The following is a 13,554-nucleotide window of genomic DNA, read 5'->3' on the forward strand; positions in this document are numbered from 1 at the left end:
AGATGATGCCATTCTCTACCTCCTACACCGAGCCCACTCACATCTGGACAAGGGAAGTGGCACAGTCAGGATCCTCTTTTTGGACTTTGAGTGCCTTCAACACCATCCAGCCCCTTGTACTAAAAGAAAAACTCACCAGAATGCGAGTGGACCCCTGCCTGGTTGCTTGGATTTCCAGCTACCTCACAGACAGACCACAGTATGTCAGGCTGAAGGACATCACGTCTGACACGGTGGTCAGCAACATCGGAGCTCCTCAGGGGACTGTGCTGTCTCCCATCCTCTTCACTCTGTACACTGCAGACTTCTGCTACAACTCAAGTTTGAAGACGACACGGCCATCATGGGGTGTATCAGAGACAATGAAGAGGAAGAGGAATATAGGAGCCTGGTGAGGAACTTTGTTGTCTGGTGCCGCATTAATAACCTGCAGCTCAACACCTCAAAGACCAAGGAACTGGTCATCGACTTCAGGAGGGACAGACCCAGTTCGAGACCAGTTCTAATAGGAGCAGAGGAGGTGGAGGTCGTTCAGACCTACAAATATCTTGGGCTGTGACTGGACAACAAGCTGGACTGGACAAGCAACTCAAGGCATCTGTACAAGAAGGCCCAGAGCAGGTTGCACTACCTGAGGAGGCTACGATCTTTCAACATCTGCAAGAAGCTCCTGTGGATGTTCTACCAGGCTGTGGTTGCCAGTGTTCTCTCCCACGCTGTGGTGTGCTGGGGCGGGAGCACAACTAAGGCAGACTTCCACAGACTGGAAAAACTCATCAGGCGGGCCGGCTCTGTGGTAGGAATGAGGCTGGACAATGCCAGCCACCCTCTGCACACTGTCATCAGCAGCCAGAGGAGCCACAGAAGCCTCAGCAACAGGCTGCTCCTCCCAAAGTACAGGACCAACAGGCTGGGGGACTCGTTTGTCCCCCGGGCCATCAAACTGTACAACTCCTCACTGGGGGGGGGAGGGCAAACAAAACAAACAGTACGAACTAAACAAACAACAACCACAACAATAACATAATAACATGTGCAATAAAACCATAAAGACATGTGCAATAAAACCCTGGGCATTACGGGGTAACTGTAGGTGTGTGTGTGTGTGTGTGTATGTATGTATGTATGTATGTATGTGTATGTGTATATATATATATATATATGTGTGCATATGTATACATGTATGTACAGTATGTACGTATGTATATATTTATATATATATATATATATATATATATATATATATATATATACATGGGTTGTGTGTATGTAGGTATACATACATATATATATATATATATATATAGCATGGGTCACTTTCATTTTTATATTTTTATTCTTATCTTATTTTATTCTATTCTCTATTTTTAACAGTGCTGTGTGTGGATGCTGGAGCTGTTAATTTCCCCGAGGGAACCTCCCAAAGGGATTAATAAAGTCGTCTGTCTGTCTGTCTGTCTTCCGACCATGCGCCACGAAACAGGAAGTGGGCTGTAACTTTACCGTACATTGAACAATCTGCACAAAACTTCACACGTGACATGAGACCCGGCCAGAAGACTCAGCACATAAACTGAGTCAAGGGCATAGCACCACCTGCTGGCAGGGTGGTGGCTGAGAGGGCCTCGCGAAAGAAACATAGTAAATTAGTGCATAGAAAATTAACACAACTGATACAAGTTGAAAGAAGTCAAACAAACAAAAACAACCACACGAGAAAGAGAAGTGAACAAAGATATAATTGTGTGTGTGTGTCCTCCAGGTCTCAGGAGAGAAGACATACTTTGGACACGCTGAGACAGGGCAACTTCAAACCCCCGGACAGGCCTCCCTTCATTCAGGCGGACAGAACCGTAGTGGACAAGGTTAGTGCTTCAGATGTGTCACGGATTAAAATCCCAACCATTAGTTATAATTTTACACATTAAGTCATGTGATATTTTCAGATTATAGCCACCAAACAAAATGTTAATCTAATAAAAAAAAAAATGTAAAACTTTATCAAACTTTATCAAACTTTTCTGACGAAACTGGAGTTTTCTTTTTTATTCCTACGTAAATCGTTCACTTCAGGGTTTGAAATCCTTTGTTCAGATTGACTAGAGTGACCCAAACTCACCACACGGGGGCAGATATGGGCTAAAATGCTGACTTTGGTGCAGGAAAGTGAGTGAGTTACACTTCAGTTTAAACTTCGGCTGCAGAATAGCGCCACAAAATGTCAAACCTATTCTTAAGATGTCGTAGACTTAAAGTTCCACTGCAGAACCTCTATCGCCCCCTTGTGGACCTCTCAGTAGAACGAGAGCGTCAGGAACAGAGAATGTGTGGCCAATTGGACCACGTTTTGTAGCTCCACCCACAGCAGGAAGTGTCCTTGGAGGTCAGGGGTCACTGATTGCCATTATCTCCCCTCCCCCATCTCCTTTCATGTCTCCTCAGGAGATGATCAGCCGTCAGATGAACTCTGTCTTCAAAGAGCTCCTGTCGCGGCAGCCTGCCGCCCCGGTACCGCCGCTCGCTGCTCCCGCCGCCACCTCAGCTCCCGCCTCCTCCTCGTTACCTTCCTCTCTTCCTCAGGCCGCGCCAGCCGGCAAGAAGGTCGGGTTTGGCCTGAGAGGACGAGCACTTTTCAGACCGGTGGACTGAGACACCGTGACTGCAGTCACCGGTTTACCGCTCAGCGCGTACGCCGATGACAACTTATTTTTATGACACGTGTATAATAGTTGCGTATCATAGTGCCACTAGTCTCCGTGCCGTGTTACCGTCCGTCGAGTGTGTCTGTTTTTCCAGCTGTAGTTTTTTTTGTTTTGTTTACTTTCCTGTCTCTTCCTCTCTTTTTATTTCGTTTACCAGGCTTTTTGCAGTTTTTTTGGGGGGAGAATCAGGGACGTGACATCGCCAGACTGACGTTTGTGTGTAAATGTGGTCGCCATGGTACACATTTAAAAAAAAAAAAAACAACAAGAAAAAAGACTTGAAGCTGCACCCTAGTGGCAGGTCTGAGATCAGCTCTCCTTGCAATGTTTGTTTGAGTTTCAATAACAAACCTGATCTGGGGCCTGTGCCTAGGAGTGCCTTCACTCAAGCCTGTGGTATACTTCCGTGCACATGCAGACCCTGGTATACTCGTGCGTCAGACACCTGTAGTATCCCACTTCACCATCGTGTGGTGGTACAAGCAAGGGAGTCGGACGCATTCCTACCAAAGAAGAAGAGAACGACGCCACAGCTCCCTCGGACAGCGGGCAGAGGAGTCGGGGTTTCCGCCGGTTCGAGGGTCGCCAGGTCGAGGCTCGGATGTCGATCCTCGGCGACAACTTCTTCTATTGTGGAAATGTTTTTTCTGCTTGGTGGGCGGGGCTTAATTCTGTTACCTAATGCGCTCTTTGCGCGCGGCTCCATAAAATCTGTGCAGCACTGTGCGCCTAAGTATACCAACGGCCTTCAGTCACCAAACTCAAAACATTCACTTCACCTCTGATGACCTGAGAGGTTTCTTCTCTGCTTGATCTTACATAAAATTGATATTACGTAAAATAAGACATAATTATGTCCTTGTTAGCGTTGAATCAAAACATCTAACATTATTTTATTGGCTATAAGTTTTGTATATTTACAGATAATTATATTTCATACATGTTTTCCCTGTGACGTTTTTCTTGCTTGAACAGCTGCGTTGTTTCTGAACCTAGTGGGCATCCGTAGATCCTCGCGGCGTGTTAGCGCGCGCACACACACACATACACTGTCCCGCTCATATGTGCCACACGGCCTGAAGCTCAGGCCAAATCTCAGGGCTTTAGCAGAGTTAGAGACGAGCTGACTCAGGTTTGGCTTCGAGGGAATTAGTGCAAGTTTGTTTTCACTCAGGATTTATGGTGGATTTTTTTTCCCTCTCCTGCTGGAAACTGTGCCCCCCCACGACAGCCTCAAGAGCCAAAATGGCCCCCGGATCAGAGAGGGTTAAACTGTGAATGCAACCGCGACGTTGTGGAGCCGCCATCGAAAACTCTTTCTTGTCTCATTCGCCCCCCGACTCGACTGTGCACCATCCACGGGTCCCATTCCAATAAGTTTCCGGACATTTGTGGTGAGATGAAACCATTCCTTTGACTCCATGTGCATCGATCTTCTTTTAAATATGAATGGCATCTCTTCTCTGTCGTGTTTCAGTGTTGGAATCATAGAAATTTACAGATTCTGCTTCTATGATTTAAAAAAATAAATAAAATAATGAAATAACCTCTGTTTTTTTGGATCACTGTCTGAAGATGTCACAAGATTTACTGTGTCAAAGTGTAAATGTGGTTAAAAAATAATAAAGATGATGAATGAATTCAAGATGATTGTTTTGTGTGTTTCAAACTTTGATGCTCGGACAAAATTAGAGCAACTTTTTCATACAAATGGGCAGATTCAAGGTGCTTTGTAGAAACACTTAAAAACATGATATGAAGTTAAAGGTTACAGTTCATAACAAACCGGTTTAAAGACATTAAATAGAGACGGAAAAAAGTGATTCAGTAAATAAGTATATATATATCATGTATAATAAGGAGTAGAACAAACACAATACTTTGAATACAAGACAGAGAAAATGAATATGATATTTTTTAAAGAAAATCTGATACATATGTACAAAAATTGGCAAAATTTTGTGTGTACAAAAATGTGCTCAATTTGGGAGATATATGTATAATTGTGTGTGCATATCTATACAAAAATGTACAACATTTTGTGTATGTATATATATATATATATATATATATATACATATAAAATGGTGTGCACGTAAACCTATATACTAAAATTTGCTAAATTGTGTGTATACTGTATATATAAAATTGTGTGTGTGCGTGTGTACATACAAAAGTTTGTGTACGTACATACAGTTGAAATCAGACGTTTACATACACTATATAAAAGGACACATTGCTTTTTTTCTCACTGTCTGACATGAAATCATACAATCACTTTCCTGTTTTAGGTATGTTAGGATTACCAGAATTATTTCTATTTGCTTAATGTCAGAATAATGAGAGAAGGATTTTTTTAGACAATTTTTTATTATTTTCTTCAAAGTCAGAAGTTTACATACACTAAGATTATTATGCCTTTAAACCATTTGGGAAAGCCCAAATGCAGATGTCATGTCTTTGGAAGCTTCTGATAGGTTTATTGACAACATTTGAGTTAATTAGAGACACACCTGTGGATTTTATTTTTTTGAGGCACACCTGAAACACACTGCTTCTTTGGGTAACATCATGGGAAAGTCAAAATAAATCAGCCAAGATATCAGGAAGAGAATTGTGGACTTGCACAAGTCTGGTTCATTCTTGGGTGCAGTTTCCAGATTGATTCAGAAGCAGTATGCTTCGGGTCATTGTCCATTTGGAAGACCCATTTGCGCCCAAGCTTCAACTTCCTGGCTGATGTCTTGAGATGTTGCTTCAGTATTTCCACATAATGTTCTTTCCTCATGATGCCATCTATTTTGTGAAGTGCACCAGTCTCTCCTGCAGCAAAACAACCCCACAACATGATGCTGCCACCCCCGTATTTCACAGTTGGGATGGTGTTCTCAGGCTTGCAAGCTTCCCCCCTTTTTCCTCCTGTGACGCCAAGCCTCAAGCATGTAAATGCTGGTATGAGTCGTGTGTATTTGCCCCGCAGATCTATGGGTACCTGGGAGAGTGTGGGTGTGGCAGCCAGCTGAATTTAGAGCACCTGTGCCTTGCCGCAACAGAGGATAAAAGGCCCTCCCCCAGTGCTGTTCGGGCTCTCTGGTTTTGACGCTTCCACCGGCCAGCAGCTGCAGGCCTTTTGTTTGTTTGATTCTGGTTCTGTTTTCACTCCGCAACACCCTACACTTCATTCTTCACACACCCACACTTACATGGCTGATATCACTGACTGACACACTCCATATTTGCAAATTATTGTTTAGTTGTCTATTTTGTTTACTTTCCTGCCATCCATTGCGTCCCTTCCCATATATGTCGTGGCCTAGGAGCCGGGTTATGATATATTGGGGGCTCGTCCGGCTGTTTTTTTTTTTTTTTTCCCGTTTTGTCTGCATTTCTGTGTAAGAGTTGTGAGTTTGTAGTTTGTGCGCTCAGGGCCTTTGTTCCTTTGTTTACCGGTGCAGGTAAGCTATTATCTGCTCACGTGGGACTGTGTGTGGGTTTGAGGTGAAGGACGATGTCATATCCAGAAAGTTGTGTTAAGTTATGTTTAGTTTTGCCTTCTATTTGTTTTGTGACTTCCTGTTTTATTTTGACATCTCTCTTTCCTCTTGTTTCAGATAACTTGCCCTTCCCCTGTAGTTTTCCTGCCAGTCTGATTATCTTCCCCGCCCTGATTGTTTCCACCTGTTCCCCATTTACTTTGAGTTACATATAGCCTGTGCTTCCCTCTGCCCTGCGTCAGTTCGTCTTGTCTGTCATGCCAGAGAACCCACGCCAATCCATGCCACGTCAATTGTTTGTAAGGTTTTTGCTTTTCTTAGTTGCTACTTTGTTTTGTCCCTTTTTGAGCCATCAGAGTTTTTTCCTCGTGAAGAGTGATTTTGATTTGGCACCTTGCCCAGACCTTTTGTCTCCTCCCAGTGAGTGATTATAATTTGTTACTTTGGCCTTTTGCTTATCTAGTGATTCCTCGATAGAGTGATTTTCTGTTGATACTTTTCCTCCCTTTGAGAGTGATTTTTATTTGTTACTGTGGCAGTGGGGCTTGGTTAGAGCGACGGCTGCTGGAGGAAAGGAAGGAGTGGCTCAGCCGGTGATCAGACAGCTGGACAGAATCAGGTAATTAGTCAGCTATATAAGCATGTTTGTAACCTGGTTCTGATCTCTTGCAGTAGGCTGGGTCCGCACGCAGACACGGAAAGTCAGAGAGAGAGAGAGAGAGAGAGTCAGAGCAGCGCAGCGCAGCGCAGCAGAGCGCTGACATCGCAGCCACAGCTGACTTCTTTTTATTTGTTTGGTTGATTGTTTTGAGTTGACAATAAACCGGTCTATTTACTCCCTCAACGCCGCCTCCTCGTCCTTCCCGAACCCCAGTGAGTGGGAAAAGCTCACAGTGGCGCCTGAACAGGGACTCATGGAAGGACAATCTCCGCTGTCGCTGGCCCTTCAGCACCTCGCTGCGATGCAGGAGAGCACCACCACGCTGCAGCAGCAGCAGTCCCAGCTCCTCGCGGACATTGCGGCGTCACAGCGGGACGATCGTGCTCTCCTGCGGGAGCTGCTGCAACGCCCGGCTGCCCACGGCGCCGACCCGGAGCCCGGTCGAGGACGGTCTCCGCCCGTCGCCCTGCAGCGGATGACCGCGGAAGATGACCCGGAGGCATACCTGGACATCTTCGAGGGCACGGCGGAAGCGTGTGGGTGGCCGGAGGAGGAGAGAGCGCTTCGGCTTCTTCCCCTGCTCACCGGCGTGGCGCAGCTGGCCGCGCACAGCCTGCCGGCGGCCGCGCGCCACGACTACACACAGCTGAGGAGAGTCATCCTGGACCGGCTGGGCAGTACGTCGGAGGGACACCGGCGGCGGTTCAGGGGGCTCTCCTTTGAAGGAGCCGGGCGCCCCTTTGCATACGCGCAGCAGCTCCTGGACGCCGCGAGGCGCTGGCTCCAGCCGGGGACCCACTCCGCTGAGGACGTCGTTGGACAGGTGGCGCTGGAGCAGTTCATCGCTGGGTTACACCGTCCACAGCCAATTGGGTCCAGTGCCACCGCCCGGCCAACATCGAGGCAGCGATCGTCCTCGCGGAGGACCATCTCTCTCTTCCCCGGCGGAGCATGAGGGAGGAGACCAGGCCAGCGACGATCCCTGCCAGCCGTCCCACTCCAGCCCCGAGGAGGAGGTTCCCAGCGGCATCGGCTCCTGCACCACACCCACACACACACACACACACACACACACAGCCGGAGCATGCATCGCTCCGGTCGTCTAACTACCCTATGCCGTCTTTCCCTCAGGGCCCAGCCTACGCGTCTGATCACCTGGCACCCCGGGGGGCTCCTCAGACGCCAGGGCAGGTGTGCTGGCGGTGTGGGCAGCCCGGCCACATCAGAGCGGAGTGCCCGCTCATGGAAGTGGGGCAAGTGGTTCGGGTTGCCGGGCCGCCGGCCCCCTCCCCCGGTTCGGAAGGGACGTACCGTATACCGGTATGTATACAAGGGGGTACACATCAAGCTCTGCTGGATTCTGGTTGTGAACAGACCATGATCCATCAGCGCTTGGTTCGACCGGGGGCATTGTTAGAGGCATCGTGGGTGAGGGTGAGGTGTGTGCATGGGGATATTCACGATTATCCTGTGGTGGCTCTGGAAATTTATTTTAAAGGGAAAAAACATAGAGTAAAGGCTGGAGTTAGTACTCGCCTCACGCACCCTCTAATTTTGGGAACAAATTGGCCGGGGTTTACGAGCTTAGCAGGGGAAACCATGGGGGTGCGGTCACGTAAGTCAGGGAAATGTGAGTTATGTGCTGTCCTTAGTGGTGAGGCGGAGGTGCCGCATCCCGACGCTGCTGCGGGGGGGGGGGCACAGATGGCGCCCATGGAAGATTTTCCCCTAGCACAGTCTCGGGATGAGACCCTCCGCCACGCCTTTGACCAAGTGATGGAAATTGATGGTTGTCCGGTTCACCCTAACGCAGCACTCTCTCACCCCTACTTTGTTGTCGTTAAAGACCGTTTATACAGAGTGAGTCGTGACACTCGAACAGGGGAAGAGCTCTCCCAGTTGTTAGTCCCAAAAAGCCGCCGAGAAACGATTTTCCAGGCGGCTCACCACAACCCCATGGCGGGTCACCTCGGATATGATAAGACACTGAACCGGATCATGGCCCGATTTTACTGGCCGGGCATTCGGGCGGATGTAAGTCGGTGGTGTGCATCCTGCCGCGAATGTCAATTAGTCAACCCGCCGGCCACCCCAAAAGCGCCCTTGCGCCCATTACCATTGATGGAGGTCCCTTTTGATAGACTTGCCATGGACCTCATCGGGCCATTAGACCGGAGCGCACGGGGATATCGCTTTGTATTAGTTCTAGTGGACTATGCAACGCGATATCCCGAGGCAGTACCCTTGCGCAACATCTCGGCGAAGAGTGTTGCACAGGCACTGTTTCAGGTCATCTCCCGAGTTGGGATCCCGAAAGAGATCCTGACTGACCAGGGCACATCGTTTATGTCACGTACACTACGCGAGCTATACGAATTACTGGGCGTCCGCTCAATCCGGACTAGTGTGTACCATCCCCAGACTGATGGCCTGGTGGAGCGGTTTAACAAAACGCTAAAGAACATGATTCGTAAGTTCGTACACGAGGATAGTCGTAATTGGGATAAATGGTTGGACCCTCTGTTGTTTGCAGTGCGGGAGGTGCCCCAGGCCTCCACGGGTTTTTCGCCCTTTGAACTCCTGTTCGGCAGAAAACCTCGGGGTGTCTTGGACCTGGTTAAGGAAAACTGGGAGGCGGGTCCAAGCACCAGTAAAAATGAGGTACAGCACGTACTGGACCTGCGAGCAAAACTCCATTCACTGGGTCAGTTATCACGGCAGAATTTGCTCCAGGCCCAGGAACGTCAACAGCGGCTGTACAACAGAGGGGCTAAACTTAGACAGTTTTCACCGGGAGATAAAGTGCTTCTATTGCTACCATCGTCTAGCTCCAAATTACTCGCCAAGTGGCAAGGGCCCTTTGTGGTCACACGGCGGGTGGGGGAGGTTGACTATGAGGTTGTGCGTTCTGACAGGGGTGGAGCAACACAGATTTACCACCTTAACCTCCTCAAAGCCTGGAGGGAGGTGGCGTCTGTTTCTCTGGCCACCACGGTGATTGAGAGAGATGAGCTGGGACCGGAGGTGACTAAATCAAACAGGTCGGCGCCGGTCCCCGTTGACGTTCATCTCTCGCCGGGCCAGAGAGCAGACGTGGCCTCGTTGCAGCGGCGGTTTGCCGACGTGTTCTCTCCCCTGCCAGGACGCACAAACCTCATACACCACCACATAGAAACTTCCCCGGGTGTGACAGTGCGTTCACGACCCTATCGCCTGCCGGAACATAAGAGGAAAACTGTTCAGGCAGAACTTCAGGCTATGTTAGAGATGGGAGTAATAGAAGAGTCCAACAGTGACTGGTGTTGCCCCATTGTTCTTGTTCGCAAGTCTGATGGGTCAATACGGTTCTGTGTGGACTACCGTAGAGTCAACGAGGTGTCCAAATTCGATGCCTATCCAATGCCCCGGGTCGACGAACTCCTGGATCGGCTGGGCACGGCTCGCTTTTTTACGACACTGGATTTGACCAAGGGCTACTGGCAGATTCCCTTGTCGCTAGAGTCCAGGGAAAAAACGGCCTTCTCCACTCCGTATGGTTTGTACCAATTTGTCACGCTTCCATTTGGGTTGTTCGGGGCCCCAGCCACGTTCCAGCGCCTCATGGACCGGGTGCTGCGGCCTCACTCTGCATATGCTGCGGCCTACTTGGATGATGTCATCATTCATAGTGAGACCTGGGAGCAGCATATGCAGCAGGTGGGAGCAGTGCTGGAGTCCCTGAGGAGGGCGGGGCTCACGGCCAATCCAGGGAAGTGTGCAGTTGGACGGAGGGAGGTACGGTATTTGGGGTACCACTTGGGGGGAGGGCAGGTGCGGCCACAGATACAAAAGACCGCAGCGGTTGCAGCCTGCCCAAGACCCAAGACCAAAAAAGAGGTTAGGAGGTTTCTGGGGCTGGCCGGTTACTATAGGAGGTTCATTCCGGCCTTCTCGGAGCTGACCAGCCCCCTAACCGACCTGACCCGAAAAGGTGCCTCAGATCCGGTCCAGTGGACGGAGCCGTGTCAGCTGGCGTTTGAGAGGGTTAAGCAAGCCCTCTGTGGGGAGCCACTTTTGTACACACCTAACTTTTCTCTCCCTTTCATCCTGCAGACCGACGCCTCGAACAGCGGGCTGGGGGCCGTTTTGTCCCAGGAGGTGGAGGGGGTCGACCGCCCCGTACTGTACGTTAGCCGGAAGCTAGCTCAGCGGGAGGTGAGCTACAGTACGGTGGAGAAAGAGTGCCTCGCCATACGGTGGGCGGTCGGTGCCCTCCGCTACTATCTCCTGGGGCGCCCATTCACCCTCTGGTCGGACCATGCCCCGCTCCAATGGCTCCACCGCATGAAAGATGCCAACGCGCGGATCACTCGCTGGTATCTGGCTTTGCAGCCTTTCCGGTTCAAGGTGATCCATAGGCCGGGGAACCGCATGGCCGTGGCCGACTTTCTCTCCCGCTCTGCGGAGGGGGGGGGGAGTGGGCTTGCGGCCGGCGGGGTCCCGGCCTAAGTCGGGCGGTGGGGGTATGTGGCAGTGGGGCTTGGTTAGAGCGACGGCTGCTGGAGGAAAGGAAGGAGTGGCTCAGCCGGTGATCAGACAGCTGGACAGAATCAGGTAATTAGTCAGCTATATAAGCATGTTTGTAACCTGGTTCTGATCTCTTGCAGTAGGCTGGGTCCGCACGCAGACACGGAAAGTCAGAGAGAGAGAGAGAGAGAGAGTCAGAGCAGCGCAGCGCAGCGCAGCAGAGCGCTGACATCGCAGCCACAGCTGACTTCTTTTTATTTGTTTGGTTGATTGTTTTGAGTTGACAATAAACCGGTCTATTTACTCCCTCAACGCCGCCTCCTCGTCCTTCCCGAACCCCAGTGAGTGGGAAAAGCTCACAGTTACTTTGTCCAATAAATTGGAATATTTTTGGAAGTTGTCTCTGAGTCGTGCTATTGGGTTCAAGTCCTTGTTCGGTTGTGACATTACGAACTGACCAGCATGAACCCAGCCGACTCAGAACAACTGACAGCGGCCGTTCGCTCCCAGAACACCCGCCTGACTCAGCAGGAGGAGCACATGGCCTCTCTGCACAGTGGCGTGAAGGGGATGGCTAAAAGTCAGGAGGAGTTCAAAGCCTCTATGACAGCCCAAGTTAACCTCCTGGCAAACCAAGTACATCAAGTCCTTGCTCATCTCACAAGGGATCCCTCTCCCTCAGACACCATGACCACACCATCTCCGGCGGATACCAGAGCTTCATTGATCTCAGCTCCCCATGCCACGACTCTTCGCCTTTCCCCCCCAGAAAAGTTTTCTGGTGAGTCAGGAGGATGTCGGGCGTTTATTGTGGACTGTGATATGCATTATGAACACTTGCCCTCAGCCTTTCCTACGGAACGATCGAAGGTGGCATTCATGATCTCCCACCTCACCGGGAGGGCGAGGGCATGGGCTACGGCTGAATGGTCTCGGGATTCAATGATCTGCGGATCCCTCAAGGAGTTTAAACAGGCTCTGCGGAAGGCTTTCGATCCCCTCTCATCCGACCGAGAGAAAGCACGTGAGTTGAGCAACATCAAACAAAATAGAGACTCTGTTTGTGACTATGCTATCCGCTTTCGCACCCTAGCCACGGATAGCGGATGGAATACCACGGCCCTGTATGATGTTTTTCTCAAGGGACTTTCAGATCAAATTCAAGACTTGTTAGTGCCCCTAGATTTGCCTTCTGATCTAGACTCAGTAATGACTCTGGCCATAAGAACAGACAACCGCTTACAGGAGCTACAACGAAGCCGAATGGCCTCTGCAGCTGGTCGTCATCAGGGTCGCGCTGCTGTCACTACACCCAGTTGGCGGAGCTCCTCACGTGCTCCATCACCCATTACCCGGAGGGAGAGGCCATCCGAGGAGGTGGAGGAGCCCATGCAGTTGGGGCGAACCAAACTGTCCACAGAGGAGCGCCGTCGTCGCCTGCAGGAAGGCAGGTGCTTCTATTGCGGACAGCAAGGGCATCTGCTAGCAGCGTGTCCGGCAAAAGGCACAGGCTCACCAGTCGACAGGGGGGTACTGGGGAGACGTTTCTCCTCCACGGAATTCCCTCCTCGAGCTTTAACCCAGACTAAGGTGAGGCATCACAACACCACACTTAGTTTGGAGACTCTCATTGACTCGGGGGCTGATGAAAGTCTCATGGACTGGGATTTTGCCATGAGACTCAAGCTAAAAACAGAACAATTATCTCAGCCTATAGAGGCCAGCGCTCTCGATGGCAGTCTGATTTTTCGAGTGACGCACAAGACTGAACTGCTCACAGTTATCATTGATAACCACTATGAACTTATGCAATTTCATTTATATAACTCTGCCCAGTATCCTCTCATTTTGGGTTTTCCCTGGCTGAAGAAACATAACCCGCACATTGACTGGAGTACTGGGAGGGTCTTGAACTGGGCAGAAGAATGTAAAACCAAGTGTTTAAAGTCTTGTCATAATGTGAAAACTAGTGATAACATTGCCTCTGTTCATGTCACAGACTCTGAAACTCCTGACCTGACTTCAGTCCCAAGATGTTACCACGAGTTGAGTGAGGTATTTAGTAAAAAGAAGGCAACCTCCCTTCCTCCCCACAGGCCTTATGATTGCCCCATTGATTTGATCCCGGGGTCCCCTATTCCTAAGGGTAGACTATATTCCATCTCTGGCCCCGAAAAGAAGGCTATGACCG

At 49.9% G+C, this 13,554-nt stretch overlaps 1 protein-coding gene across 6 annotated transcripts in view; it reads left to right on the forward strand.

Annotated features, from left to right (window-relative positions):
- Window positions 1-4,347, forward strand: part of arhgap4b (Rho GTPase activating protein 4b) — a 40,802-nt gene extending 36,455 nt beyond the window's left edge. For all 6 annotated transcript variants that reach the window (XM_058642643.1, XM_058642645.1, XM_058642646.1 and 3 more), the window contains 2 exons: window positions 1,763-1,865; window positions 2,443-4,347. In XM_058642643.1, coding sequence (XP_058498626.1) covers window positions 1,763-1,865; window positions 2,443-2,649 — 310 coding nt within the window. In that variant the 3' untranslated portion in view covers window positions 2,650-4,347. The remainder of the gene's footprint in view (window positions 1-1,762; window positions 1,866-2,442) is intronic.
- The last annotated feature ends 9,207 nt before the right edge of the window (window positions 4,348-13,554 follow it).

Source organism: Solea solea, chromosome 11 (genome assembly GCF_958295425.1).
Source record: "Solea solea chromosome 11, fSolSol10.1, whole genome shotgun sequence".
NCBI lineage: Eukaryota > Metazoa > Chordata > Actinopteri > Pleuronectiformes > Soleidae > Solea > Solea solea.